The sequence below is a fragment of the Jaculus jaculus genome, chromosome 6 (assembly GCF_020740685.1).
Source record: "Jaculus jaculus isolate mJacJac1 chromosome 6, mJacJac1.mat.Y.cur, whole genome shotgun sequence".
Classification (NCBI taxonomy): Eukaryota; Metazoa; Chordata; class Mammalia; order Rodentia; family Dipodidae; genus Jaculus; species Jaculus jaculus.
The window spans coordinates 106224410-106248191 of record NC_059107.1 but is presented as its reverse complement, the minus strand read 5'-3'; the positions used below and the strand labels follow the sequence as shown (position 1 = coordinate 106248191).

At 38.0% G+C, this 23782-nt stretch overlaps 1 protein-coding gene across 5 annotated transcripts in view; it reads right to left on the bottom strand.

Moving 5' to 3' along the window:
- Mon2 (MON2 homolog, regulator of endosome-to-Golgi trafficking) overlaps nt 1-23782 on the bottom strand; it is a 125377-nt gene that overhangs the window by 33822 nt on the left and 67773 nt on the right. For 3 of the 5 annotated variants that reach the window (XM_004650045.2, XM_045151508.1, XM_045151509.1), the window contains 13 exons: nt 23317-23501; nt 22709-22821; nt 22226-22330; nt 21924-22004; nt 21767-21840; nt 21592-21682; nt 12763-12864; nt 11875-11877; nt 11575-11685; nt 8268-8443; nt 6619-6781; nt 5002-5295; nt 3548-3746 (listed from right to left, as the gene is read on the bottom strand). In XM_004650045.2, the coding sequence (XP_004650102.1) occupies nt 3548-3746; nt 5002-5295; nt 6619-6781; nt 8268-8443; nt 11575-11685; nt 11875-11877; nt 12763-12864; nt 21592-21682; nt 21767-21840; nt 21924-22004; nt 22226-22330; nt 22709-22821; nt 23317-23501 (1697 nt within the window). The remainder of the gene's footprint in view (nt 1-3547; nt 3747-5001; nt 5296-6618; nt 6782-8267; nt 8444-11574; nt 11686-11874; nt 11878-12762; nt 12865-21591; nt 21683-21766; nt 21841-21923; nt 22005-22225; nt 22331-22708; nt 22822-23316; nt 23502-23782) is intronic. The other 2 variants (XM_004650046.3, XM_004650048.2) reach the window with 1 other exon arrangement.

Below are 23782 nucleotides of genomic sequence, written 5' to 3'. Positions count from 1 at the left end.
AGACACAGAGAGAAAGACAGATAGAGGGAGAGAGAGAATGGGCGCGCCAGGGCTTCCAGCCTCTGCAAACGAACTCCAGACGCGTGCGCCCCCTTGTACATCTGGCTAACGTGGGACCTGGGGAACCGAGCCTCGAACCGGGGTCCTTAGGCTTCACAGGCAAGCGCTTAACCGCTAAGCCATCACTCCAGCCCTAAAATTTGTGTTTTTTAACAACAACAACAAAAAAAGGTAATCGCAAATGCCTAAAGAAGCATTCAGTCAATGGGAATGCTAAAGAGGCTTTCTGCAATCCAACAGGTACTATTCTATTTTAAAGAAAATTAAAAACCTTACTTTTACATACTTTTTGTGACATATTGAGGTATAATTTTACTACAATAAAAATTTCTTTCTCTCTCAAACAAAAATCGTATTTAGAGCTAGGCATGGTAGTGCACACCTTTAATCCCAGCACTTGCGAGGCAACGGTAGGAGGATCACTGAGTTCAAGGCCACCTTGAGACTACATAGTGAATTCCAGGTCAACCTGGGCTAGAGTGAGACCCTACCTCATAAAACAAAAACAAAATAAAAAATCCTATTTGGAAATAAATTATTCAAAGATACATTACCAAGTTAAAACAGTTCTCTGCTTCTATGTCAATTAAAAAATTAGAAGAGAGCTGGAGAGATGGCTTAGTGGTTATGGAGCTTGCCTGCAAAGCCTAAGCATGCATGTCTAAATCTATAGGTCCCACATAGCCAGACACACAGTGATTCAAGCAGGCAATGTTGCACATTCACCACAAGGAACACACATATCTGCAGTTTGTTCACAGTGGCTGAAAGGCCTTGGTGCATCCATTCTCTCTCTCTCTCAAAAATAAAATAACATAAAAATTACAAGTCACACATTTGTCAACCTGAACGGTAATCTAATCTCAGATCTGGAATATTTTCTACTACCTAGTAAAAAACAAAACAAAACAAAAAACCCTGTGACTATTAATGTACTTCATGTCCACAAAGTACCCAAGTGTAAAGAGGTGCTATACACCTGTAATCCCAGCACTTGAGAGGAAGATAGAAAGTTTGAAGGCAGCCTGGGCTCAGAGAAAGCTTCAAAAGCCTGAGCTACAAAGCAAGACCTTTTTAAAAAAAAAAAAAAATCAATTTAGCCAGGTATGGTGGCGCATGCTTTTACTCCTAGCAGTTGAGAGGCAGAGGTAGGAGGATCACTGTGAGTTTGAAGTCACCCTGAGACTAGAGTGAATTCCAGGTCAGCCTGTACTACAGTGAAACCCTTCCTTGAAAAACAAAACAAATAAACAAAAAAAAAAAAAAACTTTTAAAAAGTCTGTATCTAATTATGTATTTCACAGGGTTACTTGAAAAATAAATTTCTTAGTCTTCACATTATAAAAAATTACCAAAGCCACCTGAATTGCCTTTTGTCTTCAATTATTAAAATCTAAGTTCACATCTCTCAGACCATATCCCTTAGGATAAAGTAAATACAGAGATCCTGCAAATAAAGCTTAGCTTTATAAACACTTAGTAACACACAATTAAAATGTGTATTCTATCAATATGTGATTTTTACATGAAAATTAAAGACCTTCATTTGAAGACTTACAGTATCAAATTATTTGCTTTTAGATAAAAGGAAAATGTGCACATGAAGAATATGCAAAAATAAACATGGAAAGAGTGAATATGCTGACCTTTAAACGCAAGTTTAAAAAATACCAAACATCAAATGATGAAAAAAATTCATATGCACCATGTGGCTACTAACTGCACTGGCATCTCTGTCTATGTTTCTGTGCTATCTCCATCACCACCACTCAAATTGAAAGAATTCACCTTGAAGCTTTTGGAAGCTCAGCCTCTAAACAACTGGCATTCCTAGTCTTGTGCATTATAGGATGTGTAACAGACCTTACACAAACCCTGGAGATGGCAGGAGTGCCCATTCTTTTCCCATGTGACCACCAAAACTATCTCCAGAAGTAGCAAAAAGTCTTCTATAAAAAAGAACAGGGCTGGAGAGATGGCTTAGCGGTTAAGCGCTTGCCTGTGAAGCTGAAGGACCCTGGTTCGAGGCTCGGTTCCCCAGGTCCCATGTTAGCCAGATGCACAGGGGGCGCACGCGTCTGGAGTTCGTTTGCAGAGGCTGGAAGCCCTGGCACGCCCATTCTCTCTCTCTCTCCCTCTGTCTGTCTTTCTCTCTGTGTCTGTCGCTCTCAAATAAATAAATAAAAATTTAAAAAATAAAATAAATAAGAAGAACAAGGGGTGGGCGTGGTGGCGAATGCCTTTAATCCCAACACTCGGGAGGCAGAGGTAGGAGGATTGCCGTGAGTTCGATGCCACCCTGAGACTACATAGTGAATTTCAGGTCAGCTTGGGCTAGAGTGAGACCCTACCTCGAAAAACAAAAACAAAAACAAACAAAAAACAAAAAAGGACAAAGGATGGATGTGGTGGTACATGGGAGGTAGAGGGAGGAGGACTGCTGTGAGTTTGGGGCCAGCCTGAGAATACATAGTGAATTTCATGTCAGCCTGGGCTAGAGGCAAGACCTTACCTCCCCCCCCCAAAAAAAAACAGAACAAAGCAGAAAGAACATTAAACTGGTCTTGCCTAAGGACCACCAATAATGTGCCAATATCTTCCTCACTAACCATCACCCATCCATATTGTCACTACCTTATGCACACACAAACCAACCCAAGTGATCTTTATTGTTGTTGTTGTTGTTTTGTTTTTCAAGGCAGGGTCTCACTCTAGCCCAGGGTGACCTGAAATTCACTATGTAGTCTCAGGTTGCCCTTGAACTCATGGTGATCCTGCTACCTCTGCCTCCCGTGTGCAGGGATTAAAGGCAGCACCATGCCCAGCCCAAGTGATCTTTTTAAATTACAAATATAATCAAGTTACTTCATGGGTTAAAATCTTGAAATATTTTTTTCTCATCTCAAAATGAGGTCCTAACTTCTACACACACTTATGGTGGTCTAGCCTCTCTTTACTACAACATCATTGAGAATTGTGGTTCTCTTTATTCTCATCTCAGATTTTCAAACACTCTAGGGTCCACACTATGCCTGTCCTGTCTCCTCAGTGTTCATTCTGAATGCAAGGCTCTCCTCACTTCACCCTCCCCTTTGTGTGATGTGCTCTTACCCTCTGGTCTCAGATAAACTATCTCTTTTTCAGGGGTCTATCTCACTAGGCTCACAATGCATTACAGTCCTGTATAGCATTTATCACTGTAGCAATTCTGCACTTATGAATGTGATTATAGCTCTTCACTCAGGCCTAAACACAAGTGCGCATTCTGTTCATCATTGTATACCTAAAACCTAGTTCACAGTAGGTAAGCATTATTTGTTCAGTGAATACACATACCATACCATACCATACATAAGCACAAAGATTTTTTAAGTTGACTGTTCTTCAGTGGTAGCCTGGATATGAATTCTAAAAGAATCTTGCTTATATATTCTAAATTTCCTTTAACATCATTACTTGTGTAATCAGAAAAAGTAAATTTGTATACCTAAAGGTTGCAGCAAATATCTTCTGGTATTGAAGATTCTTGCTACTCCAGCCAATGTTAATACCCAGGTCTCAGCCCACTGTTTCTCTGCCGTATCCCTTGAATGGTGGATGAGAATATTTCCACCTCCAGACTCAATCTTTTCTTTGTCTGCAGTGGTAGAAGACTCTCGAACTCGGTCCAGTAGATGAAAGAGCACCTAAATATTTATGCAACAATCATGTCAAAAGTGCTGATGATATCTTAAGTAATGCCATCAGAAATTAAAAGTTAATTACTAGTCCCTCAAAATCAGAGGAAACTGATCAGCAAAGGTAACCAAAAATTCTTAAGATTATCCTTAAAGATATGGGATATGAAAAAGTAAAACCAATTATATAGATCATATAAGACTTGTTAACAAAGAAATAGCTATAGGGTGATGTTTAAGAAAGCAGAGGCAAAGACAGGTGTTGAAGAAAGGAAGAGAGGTAAGGAGGGGAAAAGAAAAGGCTTTATATGCCATTTAAAGGACTGACTATGTTCTGTGGCTTACTAACTCCTGGTTCACCATTGGGAAACCAGTGTGGAAATAGAATATGGACAAAAATTGACACAGACCTATTAACAGATGAAAACAGAAAGAGAAATAAAGCTTTTAAAATTAATTTGATCTATGTGAGGTGTGATTTAAAATATAACAAAGCAAGAGCTGGAGAGATGGCTTAGCTGCTAAAGGTATTTGCTTGCAAAGCCTGACGACCCATGCTTGATTCCCCAGTACTCATGTAAAGCGAGATGCACAAAGTGGTCCATATGCCTAGAGTTCGTTTGCAGTGGCAAGAGGCCTGGTGCACCCATTCTCTATCTTCTTTCCTCTTTGCTTGCAAATAAATAAATAAAACTCTTAAAATAAATTATAACAAAGCTAAATTGTTTGCTCTGTCAAATAAATGAATGCATGGAAATTATTCTTGTTTTAAATATTTATTTTGTTTGAGAGAGAGAGAGAAAGAATGGGCACACAGGGCTTCCAGCCACTGCAAACAAACTCCAGGCATATGAGCCACCTTGTGCATCTGGCTTTAGTGGGTCCTGGGGAATTGAATCTGGATCCTTTGGCTTTGCAGGCAAATGCCTTAGCTGCTAAGCCACCTCTCCACTCCCAAATTACTACCTTAAAATGAAAGATAATAAGGGGTGGAGGGATGGCTTAGTGGTTAAGTCTTTTGGCTTACAAAGCCAAAGGACCCAGGTTCGATACCCCAGAACCCACGTTAGCCAGATGTACAAGGAGGCACATGTGTTTGGAGTTCGTTTGCAGTGGCTGGAGGCCCTGGTGCGCGCGCGCGCTCTCTCTCTCTGTCAAACAAAAAAATTTTAAAAACTTAAAAAAAAATGAAAGATAACAAGTTTAATTGAAAAAATATGCTTGTCCCAACTAAAAGCTAACAGTTCAAACTATTTTGCAATACCTTCCAAATAACAGTATGCCAGGTTGAATGCTGTAATAATGTTCCATGTGCACCAACTGTAGAAAACAGAGTCTGTCCTGCACTCTTCCTTACAGCGGGACGGGGATCCACACACAGTTCACCCAATTTTGCATACAGACACAACCACAAGCAATCAAATGGTGGTGCTGGGTGGAAAGGCCGGTGTAAAGCTACTCCCTTCTCTTCTGCCTGCTTCTGCTGTGCTGCCTCTTCTCTATTCAGCTCTTTCTCAATAGTTTCCCCTCTTTGGAAAAAATAGTCTGAGATGTTCCACTAAAAGGAAAAGCACAACGATATCACTTTACTTAAGTTTAATGCAAACTTCAGAAATCTCCAGAAGAATAGATCCAATAAAAATATTTCTTTAGTTAGTGTCTCTATCTAATTTAAAAAGAATGTGAGAGAACTACTATGTGCTTTTATCATTATTTTTTTCACTTTTTAAAATAAAAATGAAGTATGTACAGAAAATATAAATTTCAGTATCTCAATATACATACCACCTAGGCATAACAATAGTTAATTATAAAAAACATAACCATAATGCTATTACCACCATAACAAAATAATTACTTAATATTACTTAATAAGTTTATAATCATATATAAGGAAGGGTTATTATTCTAAAACATTGTTATTCTAAAACATATCCATGATATCACTCCCAACCATAGGAAAATATGTGAATTAAGCATGATTATACAATGATAAAAATGTAGTAGATTTACTGTAAACGTAAAATGAAGAGAGTGACATCTATCAGCCCTTTAATACTAAACTAACCAACCACTCTATGCGAGCAAATTTATACATGGGATACTGAAAATGTTGTCCATAATTATGTTGTTCATAGAAAAATGCTAATAACCTATTATAACCTATCTTATAAAGGTAATGTAAAGTCCAATTCTTATAAAACTTCTGAGTGACAATACACATTTAGGAGATTTTAAATAAGGGCCTTAAATATTAACTTACCTGGTTTATAAGAGAAATTTTAAGATCAGCTTCTGAATTATAATATGCTTTTAAGAAATTTTAAACAATTGCCTTTAAATATATATTGAGAATAGTTATTTTAATGCTTATTCTTATATTAGCAATACAGTAACTTATATCATTTCCATATAAAAGATATGTGAGATGAGACTCAAGAAGTCAGTAAGTTAATAATCACCAAGTTAAACATAATTAAAATAATTAAAAATTTTCTGAGCATTCCACTATGATATGCTGTCTCCTAATACCCAAAGAATATTATCGACAGACTGTGGGTCTATGTAGATTGTTTTAAAGCATTTTATTCAAGCTTTGTTGCTAGACAGTCTATGAAATTATTAAAGGAATACTTTAGAGCAGTTAATCATCAACATAGAGTCAACTATTACTGGTTCATACTTCAGTTCAGTGTATCAAAATTGTTCCAAATTTGCTGACATTAATGTATTATTTCCTAAATTCTGTTGTTTAATTCTTCATGAATGACTCATTTAAACAATTTCCATAGAATCCAAACTTTACTTGCTTCATATTTACTTGCAATTGCTTAATAGTAATTTCTAAGTTGTATTACCATGAAAATGCAATGATACTTACCAATAAACCTATTGAAGTTAAACTAATATTAAGTTCTTGGTTATGAAGTCCAAAGCTACCTGCAACATCTACAACTATCTGCAGACAAGTGCAAGGCATTGTTGGCAGAAAATCTGTCACAACCAACTGAAGACATTGGAATGCAGTTCGTATTAATGACTCTCTGAAAACACAAAAGTTTTAAAACACTAATGTGTTTAAAAGGGAAGGGTAAAAATTATACACCTTACAATACTATAAACCAAGTAAAATTTTATTTTAGAATCTTTCAAACATTTTATTTTTATTTATTTATGAGAGAGAGAGAGAATGGGTGTGCCAGAGCCTCTAGCTGCTGCAAATGAACTCCAGAAGCATGTGCCACCTCGTAGATCTAACTTCTATGGGTCCTGGGGAAATCAAACCTGGGTCTTTTGGCTTTGCAGGCAAGCACCTTAACCACTAAGCAACCTCTCCAGCCCTTATCTTAGAATTTTAACACGAAAATCCTCCCACATATAGACTGTGCAGCACCTCAACAATGATATAAATGTAAAAAAGATATGCTTTCTTAACCAAAAATAAGGATCATGCCAGACATGGTAGCACACGCCACCATGGGAGGCCAAGGTAGGAGAATTTCCATGAGCTCAAGGCCATTCTGAGACAACACAGTAAATTCCAGGTCTGCCTGTGCTAGGGTGAGACTCTAGTGCAAATAAACCAAATAATAATAATGCCACTAATGCTTTATTTTGTGGCATAGCATACTATTTCTTATTTGGTTCCTACTTTTAGGACAGGACCATTTATTTGTGTATTCAGAAGAGGTAACAAGCATAGTATTTGAAAAACACTAAGCAAAGAACAAATGTTTAATAAACATATTGAATAAAACATCATTTAAAGGGCTGGAGAGATGCCTTAGCAGTTAAGGCGCTTGCCTGCGAAGCCTAAGGACCCATGTTATACACTTCGGATCCCATGTAAGCCAGACACATAAAGGTGAGTCAAGCACAAGGCCACACATGACCACTAGGTGGAACAAGCACCTGGAGTTCAATTGCAGTGACTGAGACCCTGGAAGCCAATTCTCTTGCCTCTTAAAAAAAAAAGATCATTTAAAGCAATTTATTATATTTCCTAATATATTAGCCATTCTTTTATGTGTTGTAAAATTTGTTAGACTGGTTTATCTTATGAGAATCTTATATTCTAACATAAAGGCCATAAAACAACAAATTTTTCAGTTTTTAAGGCAAAAGTAATACCGGAAAATTCCCTGTAGCCAACTTGTGGGTGAGGTTAAAAAAACCATTATAGGGGCTAGAGAGATGGCTTAGTGGTTAAGGTACTTCCTGCAAAGCATGAGGACCCAAGTTAGATTCCCAGTACCAATATAGGCCAGATGCACAAGATGGCACATGCATCTGGAGTTCTTTTGCAGTAGCTAGAGGCCCTGGTGCACCCATTCTTTCTATCTCTCTATCCCTCCCCCACGCCCATCCTCCCCCCTTCCTTCTCAAATAAATGCAATATTTTTTTAGAAACCACTACAGATCTTGGACATGAGCAGGAAGGACATACAAAACAAGTTCTCACTTTAAGGTTTTAGAATGGATTCTCCTTCTGCCTCTATTACTTGTTTGATTTCAATTTTAAGCACTTACCCTTGATCATTTCTGATTGCTCCCATGACTCCAAGAACTAAGGGCCATCCAGGCCCAAGACTGTCTCCCTGACTCTGCAGAATCTGCAATACACATTCTAGTTGCTTGAGTCTTATATCTGGATGGTTAATATTTGACATCTCCTTTAATGGGTTCAATAAAAGCAATTGCAGCCTCTAAAAAGTAGGTAAAAAGCTAATTAGGAAAAGAAGTTCAGAAAAACAGGAAGAACTTTACTATACCCCACATCTTTTTTATTTTTATTTTAAGATGTCATTTATTTTATTGTTTAGGCACTGTTCTAAAGGTTCTTGGGAGCCGGGCGTGGTGGCGCACGCCTTTAATCCCAGCACTCGGGAGGCAGAGGTAGGAGGACTGCCATGAGTTCAAGGCCACCCTGAGATGACAGAGTTAATTCCAGGTCAGCCTGGACCAGAGTGAGACCCTACCTCGAAAAACCAAAAAAAAAAAAAAAAAATAAATAAATAAAAAAAAATAAAGGTTCTTGGAATCTCACATCTCAGCTTCTTAAATACTGGGGCTAAAGGATACACAAGTATTTCTTGTTTGTTCCACCTCTTATTTTTTTTTTTTAATTTTTGAGAGAGAGAGAGAGAGAGAGAGAGAGAGAAAGAATGGGTGCACCAGGGCCTCTCAGCTGCTGTTCATGAACTCCAGGTGCCAGTGCCCCCTTGTGCACATGTGCAACATTGCATGCTTGGGTCACTTTGGTGTCTGGTTACATAGGAGCTGGAGATTCCAACAAGCATTCTCCAGTTCTGTTCTTTCTTTTTAAGTTCAAATTTACATGTTTTCACACTACTGTGGTAAGCCACCTTTTCAGTAAAAATAACAAAGAATGCCATTTTTCTCTAACAATAATCATTAAGAGGTTTATGTTGTCAACTATCTTTACATGAGAGGAAAATCAACCAACCAACCAACCGATTTTCAGTTCACAGTAATCACCTTACTTGAAGGTATTAAATATGGGCCCATATAGAAATGCATCTCACTAAAGGAAATATATCTTTAGCTATATTTGAAAATTAATTAATTCCCAACTTCTGGTATTATCTTTCTATTAATGCATATGGGTTTATATCTAAGATTCTAAAGCATGATATTAAAAAAAAAGCTACATGTGGGCTGGAGAGATGGCTTAGTGGTTAAGCACTTGCCTGTGAAGCCTAAGGACACAGGTTTGAGGCTCGACTCCCCAGGACCCACGTTAGCCAGGTGCACAAGGGGGCACACATGTCTGGAGTTCATTTGCAGTGGCTGGAGGCCCTGGCACACCCATTCTCTATCATCTGCCTCTTTCTCTCTGAATAAATAAATTTTTTAAAAAAGAAGAGCCTGTCTTCTCTTTTTTTAAAAAAAGCTGTATGTTTTAACTTTTTATGCTTTAATAATAATTAACAAAGATGACAAAAATCCATGAAATTTATTAAAAAGTTTATCCCTGTCAGGATCTGAAGCCACTTGCATCTTAACTTTCTTCTCTCCAAGATTTCTTTTATTCAGAATACAGTATTTATGACCTTCACTGCACAACAGACAGCAAAGTAGTCATAGAAGATAGTCAAGAAAATAAAGAATTTCTTTTCTAAAAAGCATTAATGCCTGAAATTCTAGTGCTCAGGAGCCAAGGCCCCAGGATTACAAGTGTGAGGTCAGCTGGGTTCCACAGAGGTCCCACTGCAAAAAAACCCAAGTGCTGAAGTGCTGGGATGGCAGAGCAGCACTAGCCTAGCACGTGCAGTTCCCTAGGCTCAACCTAAAGAACCACTACAAACCCATTAAGTGAAAGTAGGGGGAAAAAATTAAAATCATGAAATGGGAAGCGCTCAACAAACATAGGTGTAGGCCAGAAAGATGGCTCGACAGTTAAAGGCACTTGCTTGCAAAAGTTTGATGACCTGGGATTAATTCCCCCATACCCACGTAAAAAGCCAGATGCACAAGGCGGTACATACTTGTACAGTTTGTCTGCAGGGCCAGGAGGTCCTGGAGCAGCCATACCCCCTTCTCTCTGTCTGCCTTCTCTCTCTCTCTCTCACAAATAAATAAATATACTTAAAAAAAAAAAACCATAAAGCCGGGCATGATGGCACATGCCTTTATTCCCAGGTAGGAGGACTGCCATGAGGGCATCCTAAGACTACATAGTGAATTCCAGGTCAGCCTGGGCTACAGCAAAACCCTACCTCAAAAAACAAAAACAAAACAAAAAATCTGTGTAAGATATATGTGAATGAAGAAAAAAAAATACACATCTGAAACTATAAAGTACCTTAAATTATTTAAAAATAAAAATCCAGTGCTGGAGGGATGGCTTAGCAGTTAAGGCACTTGCCTGCAAAACCAAAGGACCCAGGTTCAACTTCCTGACCCATGTAAGCTAGATGCACAAGGTGGTGCATGCCACTGGAGCTCATTTGCAGCAGCTGGAGGCCCTGACACACCCATTCTCTAGCTGCCTCTTTTTCTTTCCATCTCTCAAATAAACAAAGAAAAATACAGTATTTTTTTAATCCATTTTATTGTGTTTGTTGCTTCTGCCATTTGTTTGTTCCCCATATTAGAGCAGTAAGAGAAAAAGCACTGACAGGTAAGGATCTGTCAGAGCATAAGAGGCCCCAAAATGATGCCCAGCATATCATGAAGGAAACTGTAGATTAAAGACCAATTCTAAGTAATTAACTTAGTCTTATTTAAAGAATTTTAATGAAGATCATCCTTTAAATTTTTTACCTACAATGAGAGATCTGTATCCTACATAAAAATAGTAAGTTTAAAAACCCTATACTAGACATAGGGCATAGAGGTGAACCCCTGAAATTCCAGCGCTTGTGAGGTTAAAAAGGTGGGGTCAGAAGGATCAGTTCAAGGTCATCCTGTGCTACATAAGACTTGAGACCACCTGTACTACATGATACCCTGTCTCGAACATGTTTTTAAAAAAATTTGTGTCAAGGGCTGGAGAGATGGCTTAGTGGTTAAGCGCTTGCCTGTGAAGCCTAAGGACCCCAGTTCGAGGCCCGATTCCCCAGGACCCATGTTAGCCAGATGCACAAGGAGGCACATGCATCTGGATCATCTGGAGTTCGTTTGCAATGGCTAGAGGCCCTGGCGTGTCCTTTCTCTCCCCCCCCCCCCTCTGTTGGCCTCATTCTCTCTGTCTGTCCCTCTCAAATAAATAAATAAAACAGAAAAAAAATTTAAAAATTGCGTCAGAATATCAGCAAGTTAATAATTTAACAGTGAGGCTTAGAGATAAAATCACTTTATGTTTTATTTTTACCTGATTCTGTGAAAGTGGAGGCTCATGGGTAAATGTTAACCCGGCTTTAATAAGTGATGTTAAAGCTTCTGCTCCCCATTCCCTCATTCGAGAGTTTGGATGCTGACAAACCTGAAGGAACACATGTTGAACAAAAAATACACACACAACTGTTTATATAAGGTTTGAAAATAACATCAATTTTGGAGAAGAAAAATGACAGTATTATATGTTTTGTTCTTTCTACAATGACAACAACAACAGAACCAAATGTTCAGTAAGGGGTTGAAGAATTATATCTAAAAATGTCAGTAAGCTTACCTTCTGAATAAGGGCAAGAGGAAGCAATAGAGAAAAAACAACAAGAAAAAAGATGAAACTAAAACAAGTCACAGAAAATTTCATGAAAGTAAAGGATATGCCATCAGAGTCAGTAAGCTTATCCTAAGTGTTTGTTTTTGTGTGCCCTCTGCCCCTCTTCACCCAGGGTCTGAACCCGGGGCCTCATCATTTGATAAGATGGATGAGTTTATAGCTCTAATCACACACACTGAGGCCAAGCTCATCTGACAAGAAGGTTCAAGAGTGAAAGAAATCTACGTTTATCTTCTATTCATAAATTTAATCCTAATAACATAAGCAAAAGGTATATACTTTTTCTTACTAAGAATAGTATATTTATCAGGTTAAAGTAACACAAAAATGATCCCAGTAAAGCAAACTATAAACATATGCACTCAAAGCAGCAGCTGGATGTGAAGCAGTCACTAATTTCTAAGCACTCCTGGTTGAACACAAGATAACACAAATCTAAACAAAATTCCTTCTCATCTATATTCAGTGATTACAAACAGATTTTCTCTCATAAGCCATCTCACAGCTGTAAATGAGCTGAATTTGTTACTAACTCTTATCCCCAACTACCCTGAAATTTCAGAACTACATGGAACTGAAGTACATCAGGACATTGCATGACAGAAGAGGAGATCCCAAACTGACATCTAATTTCTGTCTTTGAAATGTTTACCTATGTTTATCCAACAAAAGCAACTTGCTCCATCCCCAAACCAATTACTACTTTAGTCCCTTGATAAAACACACAGAGTCAGGAAAGGGAGAGAAAAGGTAAATTCTTTGTCTATGTGAACTCATAAACTTAACATACATGACTTTACTAACTGAAAGGAGCATTTAAGAAAAATTGTTTACCTCAAGTAAATGGCCAGTTAGAGGTCTCCATAAAATTTCTATTCGGTGCATATTAACCAGACCAGTTTCTAACAGTTTGGCAACAGCAAACAGAGATGGTTCCTAAGGACATAAACATATCATTTTTATATTATAAGGAGAATTCTGAGTACTCTGTAAATGAAATGGAGTATTTTGATGAACATTATTGTGGTTAAAATATGATTAGTTGGCATATAAACTATTAGCAAGAAATATAACAGAACCTGTCTTAAGTCTTCCACAATCCTTAAACACCCCAAACAGTTTTTAACTGATTAAACAATTATACTGGCAGAAAGAATGAATAAATAAAGGCTCTAGTCTAAATATCTACAGACCAAAATTCTTTCACATTCTATGTTACTACCATTTTAATGGAACTGGTAAAAATTATAGTGTGGAATGTTTACACTGTATATAGTAAATCTCCCCAAGTGATATTTGCCTAATATTACTACTACTCCTTCCTCTTCATTTAAGCAGGGTATATATAAGAACTGTGTAGTATTTAAAACAATATAGCAATATCTAGGATACATGCCCAGAGATTCTTCTTCAGCAAGTTCTAAAATCTGCATCACGACTGACACACCAAGTTAAGAGCCACTCCCATATTAGTTAAGAATGAAGCTTTGAAATGGGACATGTGTTAAAATTCGTATTCCTAGCCGGGCATGGTGGCGCATGACTTTAATCCCAGCACTCGGGAGGCACAACTACGAGGATTGCCGTGAGTTTGAGGCCACTCTGAAACTTTGTAGCGAATTCCAGGTCAGCCTGGGCTAGAGTGAGACCCTACCTCAAAAAAAAAAAAAAAAAAAAAAAAATTGTATTCCTATCAATGACTAAATAGGTGATCTCTGGCAGGTTATATTTTTATCTGTAAAAAGGTAGACTACCAATGAAACTAAGAGTTGCTTTAAATGATTAGGTAATAAGTTAGTGCTTCTAATATAGTGAGCTCTCAGTAAATAATGCCTGCTCTGCCATCTTTGTTGCTACTGTGCAGAGCTGGTGACAAGCCAGCAGATACATCACCAGCATCACCTTTTAAAAAACTTAAAAAAAAATTGTGGTTGGGTGTGGTGGCACACGCCTTTAATCCTAGCACTTGGGAGGCAGAGTAGGAGGATCACTTTGAGTTCAAGGCCAGCCTGAGACCAATGACAGAGTTCCAAGATAGCCTGGGCTACAGACCCTTTTTGAAAATACACATACACACGCGCACGCACGCACACACACACACACACACACACACACACACACAATTAGCAAATTTCTGGTAAGTTATTTCCATAATTCATTAGCAGAAGTTCCCAAAATGGAGAAGAGGGGCTGAAGAGATGGCTCAGCAACTTCAGCATTTCCTGTACAAGCATGAGGGCCTGAGACTTTAGAGTTCAAATTTCAAGATCTCATGTAAACAGCTCAGTATGACCACACACCCCTGTAAGCCCAGTCCCAGAGGGGAGCAGTGATCCTAGAATTGTCAGAGACTCAAAAAGAAGCCTAGGCAAAAGAGCAATGGGCTGGCACACCTGACATTCTGCTCTAGTCACTATAGGCAAATGTCCCCACCACATGTGAGCATATGGGGCTTCACACCACACACACAGCATTACCAATTAAACTTTTAATAAATGACATGAATTTGGAAAAAATGACCAGAATAACATAAATTTTAAAACAAACCAAAAATGGAGATATTGAGGGTTGAGATATAGATCAGATGGTAGAGTTGTTTGTCTAATAGACACAAAGCTCTGGGTTCAAACCCAAGCACCGTATAAACTGGGTGTGATAGTGAAGTTTGTAAACCTAGCATTTGTAAGGTGAAGGCGGGAGAATCAGAAGTCAAGTTCACCTTTAGTCACATAGCCAGCTTGAGGCCACCCTGGTCTACGTGATATCTTGTCTCAAAAAATAAAGCAAGAAGCTGGGTGTGGTGGTGTATGCCTTTAATCCAAGCACACGGGGGGAGGGGGGGCAGAGGTAGGAGGATTGCTGTGAGTGTGAAGCCATACTGAGACTACATAGTGAATTCCAGGACAGACTGAATTAGAGTGAGACCCTACCTCAAAACAACAAAAATATAAAATAAAGCAAAATAAAAATAAAACAAGAGAGGGGGAGGGAGAGGGGAAAGTGGAAGGGAGGGGAGAGAAAGGGAAGAAAGAAGCTAGGGGGAGAGAGAAGACAGCAAAGAGAGAGAGAGAGAGGCCAGTTACTTTAAGGCTAAAATTGAAAGTGGTTAAGATATGATATACCTGCTTTCAATGTTTTAAATTGACTTACAATGTTACCAGACAACTAAAGTTAGATGTTAGACGGAATGATTTTCAGATTCTATGCCATTCTTTAACTAGATCTGTTTTGCTAAAGACAAAAAGTGATCAGATGTACTCTGTTTCCACACTTTTCTTCAAGACTAGTGTAACTGTCCTTCTGGGTGTTCAAAAACCCTATGTAGAAGCCAAAGCCAATGAAGGTCTCAGGGCTAAAAGAGCTCCCAGGACAAACAGGCCCCAAGAGGTAAGAGGACAACCCCAAACTTGTCCTACAGCTCTGGTAAGTCACCTGTCTTATTCATCAGAGAGGTCATGGAGACCCAGAGATTGGACTCCAACCAGTTTGCGAAGAGGCGGGTCAGAACAGAAGGAAAGATCCTCAATACCTCCAAGGGAAGCAATATGGTCAGCAAGGCCCTTTCATCCCAGCAGATGGCACAAATGCTAAAAGAGACATCAGGTTCCTCCCAGGTACCTGAGAGTTACTACTAATGAGCCACAGCTGATCCAAAAAAAGGAAACACATACATAATTAAATTTGGGCTGTTTGGTTTTAAACACCAGCATGAGCATATAACCAAAGAATATTGTAATATAAAGAAAAATTCCGGCTTATAGTCTTAGTTATTTAACGTTAAATATAGATACCCAGTTCTCTTGGCCCTGTGCTTAGAGCTCATAATGCTAAGCTCTTACTTAGAATTATGCCTACTTCCAACACAATAAGATCCTTTGATACCGTCTTAATAATAACCATAATGTTCTTAGCTGTTTATCTTTTATAAATATTATTCCAAGTTCAAAAGAAAGAAACAAACAAACAAAAAAGGATCAACACACATATGGCGATGAGACATTAGACTGGTTCACAACAAATGGAGGAATCTCTCCACCATGGGCCTTTAGATAGATTCCCTCTGAGAGAACTCTAACTGCCCTGTTCTGTGACCCTATTCAGCTTGAAGAAGTTAGAGCAGTCATCTCCCCATTTCCCTAGCAGCAGTTAGTGCTGCCTCTCAGGAGGAGAGAATGACAGAGCTTAGGAGGAAGGTAACCAACCAACCTTCTTTTGCAGGTAGTCAGTTAGAGACACAGGTTCAGAACAGAGAACATAGATGTTGCCCTGCCCTGGCAAGGCTACAACTCCAGACTAATTTACTCTGATTCAAGATGGCAGTAAAGAACAGCTTCCTGGTTCTTCTACTGAATTTGTTGCCCCATGGGAGGTCCCTTCTGAGCCTGTGCTCTCTTCTCAAGCCCTTTGAAATAAAGCACATCCTAATCAAATGCCTAATTTATAAAAAGACTGATCCAAATTCGTCACGTGGATTTCCCAGCTAGGAGTAGGGGAAACCCCCTCAGCTTGGGAGCCTTCCTGCTTTTCTTCTCTCTTATTTATACTCTCCTGTAGAGATGGCTTAGCGGTTAAGACACTTGTCTGCAAAGCCAAAGAATCTTGGTTCAATTCTCCAGGATCCATGTAAGCCAGATGCACAAAGTGGCACATGCATCTGGAGTTTGTCTGCAGTGGCTGGAAGCCCTGGCACGCCCATTCTCTCTCTCTCTCTCTTTCTGTCTCTCAAATAAATAAATAAATAAATAAATAAACAAAAATAAAAGAATTAAAAGCCAGGCATGGTGACACACACCTTTAATCCTAGTACTTGGGAGGCAGAGGTAAGAAGATCGCCATGAGTTTGAGGACACCCTGAAAATACATAGTGAATTCCAGATCAGCCTGGGCTATAGTGAGACCCTACCTTGAAAAGCCAAATAATAATAATTTTTTAAAAATAAAAAAATAATAATAAAGCCCAAGCCAGGTGTGGTGGTGCACATGACTTTAAACCCAGCACTCGGGAGACAGAGGTAGGAGGATTGCCTTGAGTTCAAGGCCCCCCTAAGATTACATAGTTAATTCCAGGTCAGCCTAGACCAGATAGAGACCCTACCTTGGGTGGGGGGAGCCCAAACCAAGTAATTCTAAAACTGGGATTTGTAGACCATCCATAGAATATTTAACTCACTAAGAATAGCATACATTGCTAAACCTTTAAAAACATACTATACAAAATATGAAAATATTATTTGTTTAAAATTTATTTGCATATCAAGAATGAATAAATTAAAATAACTTGTCTATCTAGAAAAAATTATTAAATTTATACTGAATACATTTATAACTTATACTTAAATACTGTCATATGCTGGGAAACCCTAACCAGAAGTCTGTGTCTCAACATTGTTTTGTGTGTGTGTTATACATATTCATGTGAGTGAGTGTACATTAGGACAGAGGTCAACACTGAGTGTCTTTCTCAATTGCTCGCTACCTTATTTTTTAAGACAGTGTCTCTTATTAAGCCTGGAGCTCACAACTGACTAGACTAGCTAACTAGAAAGTCCAAGGATCTTACTATCATTGCGTGCACAGTTGAAATTACAGAAGCATGCCACTCTACCTGGCTTTTTTGCAGATGCTGGAGATCTGAACTCAGGTCCTCCTACTTGTGTAGCAAGAACCTTACTAAACAAGCCATCCTTCCAATCTCTTAAGCATTTTTATAAGGCATTTTTTCCCATTCTGTATCTGATGAGATTAGGTGTATTCAAGGTAGCACAGGGTTACAGACTTCCATTTCATATTTACTAATTCACTTTACAAAATTACTCTGAAAATAGAGATGTAGAGGCTGGAGCAATGGCTTAGCAGTTAAGCGCTTGCCTGTGAAACCTAAGGACCCTGGTTCAAGGCTTGATTCCCCAGGTCCAACATAAGCCAGATGCACATGCATCTGGAGTTCATTTGCAGCGGCTGGAGGCCCTGATGCGCACAATCTCTATCTGACTCTTTGTCTGTCTGTCTGTTGCTCTCAATAAATCAATCAATCAGAGATGTAAATCCATTTCAAAGAAAATGTCTCCATTTCAATCAGCATGCTTATTTTCTCAGCATTTGCTTCCTCTGAGTTTTTTTTTTTTTTTAAATATGCTCCTAACTTGGGCTGCAAGGCCACTGAAAAATCCTGCTGGAACTGAGCTGATAACCTCCTCCATGTAGACCAGCTGACAGAAAGGTGGAAGAAGCCCTTCTGCATGCAGTTCAATGGGAGAGAGAAATCACCAGTGAAGATACTGCAAGCCTTATATGTGGTCAGCCAGGCCAAATGAGCCAACGGGTGAAACAGTGGCACATCTGTCATGGTGGAAACCAACTGCCCTCTAATTTGGACTGGAGGCCCACTCCATGGGAGGAAATGCATCCCTGATACTGAAAACTTAAAACAGGGGTAGTCATGAGTCCTACAGGTGTAACATCTGCTGCTGTCTGGCTAAATGTAACTGCCCAGTAAGCACTTATCTTAATGTTCATACACTTAGATTAATGCTACTCTCATTTTTGATAGAGAAGCTTCTCTTTTCAGATGTATGTGACCTTCGGATGACTCAGAAGGCATCATGGCGCTGGAAAATGACAGGAATGCTCAGTACTGCATTATCTCTATCACACCTTCCAAAGCTCAGGGTCTACTATAGAAGAGGAAGCAGAAAGAATGTAAGAGCCAAACGAAGGGTAGGACTGCTTACAATATGCACCCTCTAAACACAAAATGGCCTGGATATCCATGACCTCACAGTGCCTGACACAACCTACACAAGACCATCATAATAGGAGGAAAAGATCATGACATCAAAATAAAAGAGAGACTGATTGAGAGGGGGAGGGGATATGATGGAGAATGGAGTTTCAAAGGGGAAAGTGGGGGGAGGAAGGGCATTACTATGGAATATTGTTTATAATCATGGAAGCTGTTAATAAAAAAAAGTGAAAAAAAATATGCTTCTAAAGCTGGGCGTGATGGCGCACACCTTTAATCCCAGCACTCAGGCGGCAGAGGTAGGAGGAACGCTGTGAGTTTGAGGCCACCCTGAGAGTACCTAGTGAGTTCCAGGTCAGCCTGAGCTACAGCGAGACCCTACCTAGAAAAACCAAATAAATATATATATATCTGTGTGTGTATGTACGTTTGTATGTATGTATATGTATGTATATGTACATATATATATATATATGTATGTATGTATGTATGTGTGTGTATACAAAAAGAAAAATGAAAGAAATATATTACAAAGAAAAATGAAGTTATGAAATTTGCAGAACAACGGATGGATCTGGAAAGGATTATACTAAGTGAGGTAACCCAGGCCCAGATAACCAAGCACCACATGTTCTCCCTCCTAGGTAGATCCTAGCTACAGATAATTGGGCTTCTGCGTGACAAGGAAAATACTTAGTAGCAGAGGCCAGTAAGTTAAAAAGGAGATATAAAGGGAAGAGAAAGGAAGGGAGGAGGGTACTTAATAGGTTAGTATTGTATATATGTAAGTACAATGATTGAGATGGGGAGGTAATATGGTGAAGAATGGAATTTCAAAGGAGAAAGTAGGGGGGTGTGAGAGATATTACCATGGGATATTTTTTTATAATTATGGAAAATGTTAATAAAAATTGTGAAAAAAAAATCCACAGCTGGGTGTGGTAGCACATGCCTTTAATCCCAGCACTCAGGAGGATGAGGTAGGAGGATCACTGTAAGTTTAAGGTCACTATGAGATTACATAGTGAATTCAAGGTTAGCTTGGACTAGAGCAAGACCCTACCTTAAAAAACAAAAACAAATCCATACTATTTATTTAGACTGACATGTCAAATTAACTACCACTTCATCAGGACCAGCTAATTTTAAGACACTTTGAGTAGAAATCTCATATTCTTTATCTCTAGCCAGAGTGTCATAAATGGAGTAAGTATCCTGTTGGTCAAGTAGGTAAACTCTCAAAACATCATGTAAGTTTGCTTATCTTCCATTTAGATACTCTTATAATTTCTTCTTAAAACTTTATCTCAAAACTATAAATTATTCAAGCTATTAATATACTTATTAACAGCTTATTATTTCATTTTATATTGTCCTTGAACAAATTATAATACATATTTCAACCCCTATATATGAAACTATGCTCCATGTTACTTGAATGGCCCTGAACTTTATTTATTTATTTTTTTAAGTTTTTCCAAGGTAGGGTCTTGCTCTAGCTCAGACTGACCTGGAATTCATTATGTAGACTCAGGTTGGCCTCAAACTCATAGCAATCCTCCTACCTCTGCCTCCCAAGTGCTGGGATTAAAGGTGTGCGCCACCATGCCCAGCTTAGGCCTTGAACTTCTAAACCCTCCTAAGAGCTGGGACTACAGGTATGTACAAACACAATCAGAGTTTTATGAGGTGCTAAGGATTGCATCTAGGGCTCTGTGTATGCCAGGCAAGCACTGTACTAACCAACTCCATCTCCAACTCCAAGAACTTCTGAGAAAATAAATGAGCTACATAAACCAAGATGACAAGCCACAGTGCACAAAATTATAATTAATGACTAGGTAGACCATGTGTTTTGAGGCTGTCAAGTTAGATAGTAATTAACGCTTTTTAAAGATATTCTGGGATAGATGGAGATATATGTGCACAAATTATTTATTTTAAAATGTTGAAAGGACTTCATTTTGTTTTTGTGCTGGGGATGAAACCTCAGGCATATTAGACAAGCACTATGAATTATCCGTAGCCCAAAGGTAGTTTATTATTTTTTAAATTATTTTCTTGTAGTGCTGGTGATCAAACCCAGGGGCTCCCGCATGGTAGGTTAGCAGTCTACCACTAAGCTGTCCTCTCAGCTCCCATGCCAGTTCATTTTAAATATGAATTTTTAAAACATAAATAAGCCCAAATTTTCCTGTGCTTTATAAGTATTATGAGAAATACTGAGCACAGAAAAAAAATGTTCCTGGAATGTTAATATTCAAAACTCCTATTCTATTCACTTGGCCAATGAACATCTAAAAAGTTTAATTTAGAGGTAAGAAAAATCACCTTCAGAAAGAAATGATTAGCTCCTTATTTTCCATTCCCCTGAAGGCAAAAGAAACTGAGATTCCTATTTCTTAATTTAAAACTTGTATTATAGTTACATATATTGTTATGGTATTTTATGGGGCCTATTTGTAAATATTGTATAGCATTACTTAATTTTCACAGACACACACACATAGACACACATTTTGTTTGTTTTTCGGGGTAGGATCTTGCTCTAGCCCAGGCTGACCTGTAATTCACTATGTAGTCTCAGAGTGGCCTGGAACTCACAGTGATAATCCTACCTCTGCCTCCCAAGTGCTGGGATTATACCCATGCCCACTTAATAAAAGTATTTTTAACAATATTCAGTACCCCCAAAATATGGATACAATTCAAAATAATTTATTACATATTTAGACTAATCACAAGCCATATTATGTCCTCCTAGTTCTCCTTTCTACAAGTAACCACTACCAATGGTAAAAACCTAACAGACTATTGTTAATTAACAAGGTATTAGGCCCACCAGTAAAACATTAAGATCATAATGCATGCACACCTTATATAACTAATTAATATTTAAAACAGAAAAGTAAATATCATACCTTATTATTTCCATAAGCCATATCCATTGCTTCTAGAGATAATGAACAAAGTGCATTTATTAAATGATGTAGTGATACATCATCAAGATACCTAAAATGAAAATGAAGTAAGATATTTTCATCTAGAATACATAGCTAGTAGCACTGTACCTATCAATGTACAACACTGACTTACTGGGAACTTTCAAATAATCTTGAAAGTATGTTGGAAATCACTGGTAAATCTGTCATCACTGCTGTCGTTAGAACCTAAAAGAAGGATATGGTTACATGGAGGTGTGACATGTTCAGAAGCACTCAGTGGACAAGAAGGGCTAAGGGCTATAGCTTACTGTACTGGGTCCTTCCACTGCTCTTCCAGGTTTCAAGGCACCACCACTACTTGGCTTTAATCCCAGAATCCATACAAGATGCTAAAAAATTAAAACAAAACAAACTTTTATAAAACAATAGAAATTCTAATAATGAAAAAATCAATGGTAACTTCCAGTGACAAAAATTAAGTCAGTATTTTTCTGATAAAAATTAAAATCAATAACTAACATAAGGCCACCTAAAGCACCAACAGCACTGTATACAATAATCTAACTGCTACGATGACCAATCTAGCATCTGATCCCTTCCTAAAACATACCTGAAGAGTTGCCAAGACAAGTTGCCATGATGTTCCAAGAACAGCTCCGTGGCAGTGTGCCAAGTTAAGGAGAGTCCTCATACACTGAATATTTTTGGAAGTTAACTATATTGAAAAAGCATATATTTGTAACAACTGTTAAGTATTTTTAAAATTAAAAGCTTATAACTAAGCATTAATGTATTTAAGGATTAAGTAAAAAAAAAATATTAAGAAACAAGTTTGAATAGTTTTATAAAAAACAAATTTACATTTGTTATCAAGTTGGTTAGTCATTACAATATTAACTTGTAGATAATTCATTTCTTTGAAAAATATTCTCCAGCAAAAGAAAATAATTAATGAAATAATTTGGCAAACACACACACACACACACACACACACACACACACACACACACACACACACACAAACCAAGCAAACCAACAAAACATACAAAAGATTTCTTCATCATTAATCGATAATCAAAACCAAGTTTGTTACCATAACTGTCCCCTGAGGCTGGACTGCTAAAGGTTGACCCACTGCCACCACTTGCTGGTGAGACTCACTTGATGGACTTATCATCATAACACTTTGGCCCTGAATAGAATATGCTAGAATACAAAGGAAAGCCTAAATAAGTAAAAACATACTGTTTATATTAATTTAAATGCTATGTTATAAACATTAATTTGATTAAGTCAAGTTCACTCATAACAATTAAACAGTAACTTCTATTAACTACAAACATCTTGAAAATTCACAAGGTGCAAAAACCAAGACAAGAACATATAAATTTTCCATAAAAGTTGTGAAAATTATTAAACTTTACTAGCATGTTTTATAAGCTAAACAGAAGTAGGACACAGTAAGTGGTTTCTTAAAATGTATTTTTGTTTGCTTATTGGGGGCGTGTGTGTGTTTGGGTGCATGCCATGGTGCACATATGGAGATCAACAGATTACCACTTTTAGTTTGGTCCTAGCCTTTCACTTCCCCAAGGTAACACAGTCAGTCAATATAACAGCAGAAGATCTGAATTCAGAATTTCTAAAATCTTTTCACTATACCTTGAGCCAGAGAGAATGTTAGGTAAATTTAACTCTTACATTTATTGGAAAGTGTAGCTGCAGTGGTGGCATTCAATACAGTAAGCGCATAATGCGGAGGCAAGGAACCTTTGCATATTGCAGTTATAAAGGCATCTCTTGACGTGACAAGGCCCAGTCTTCCACAAAGAGCAGCCATAGTCAGTTCAGCTTTTAAAATATTCTCAGTGGCAGCCTCATCTGTGCTGAAAAGATAAAGTATTTTATTTAATCGGATTAACTCATTTTTAAATTACACTACAAAACAAGATGTAGAATGATGCTTTAAGGAAAGAAAATTATCAAAATCAATATACACAGGAAAAAATGTAATCAGTTCATATATTATCTGAAGAAGAGAACCATATAGTGTACAATATGTAATTTTAAAAAATGATCAAGAACTTAAAATTTTAGGGGCTAGAGAGATGCCTTAGTGGTTAGAACACTTGCTTGCAAAGCCCAAGGATCCAGGTTTGATTCCCCA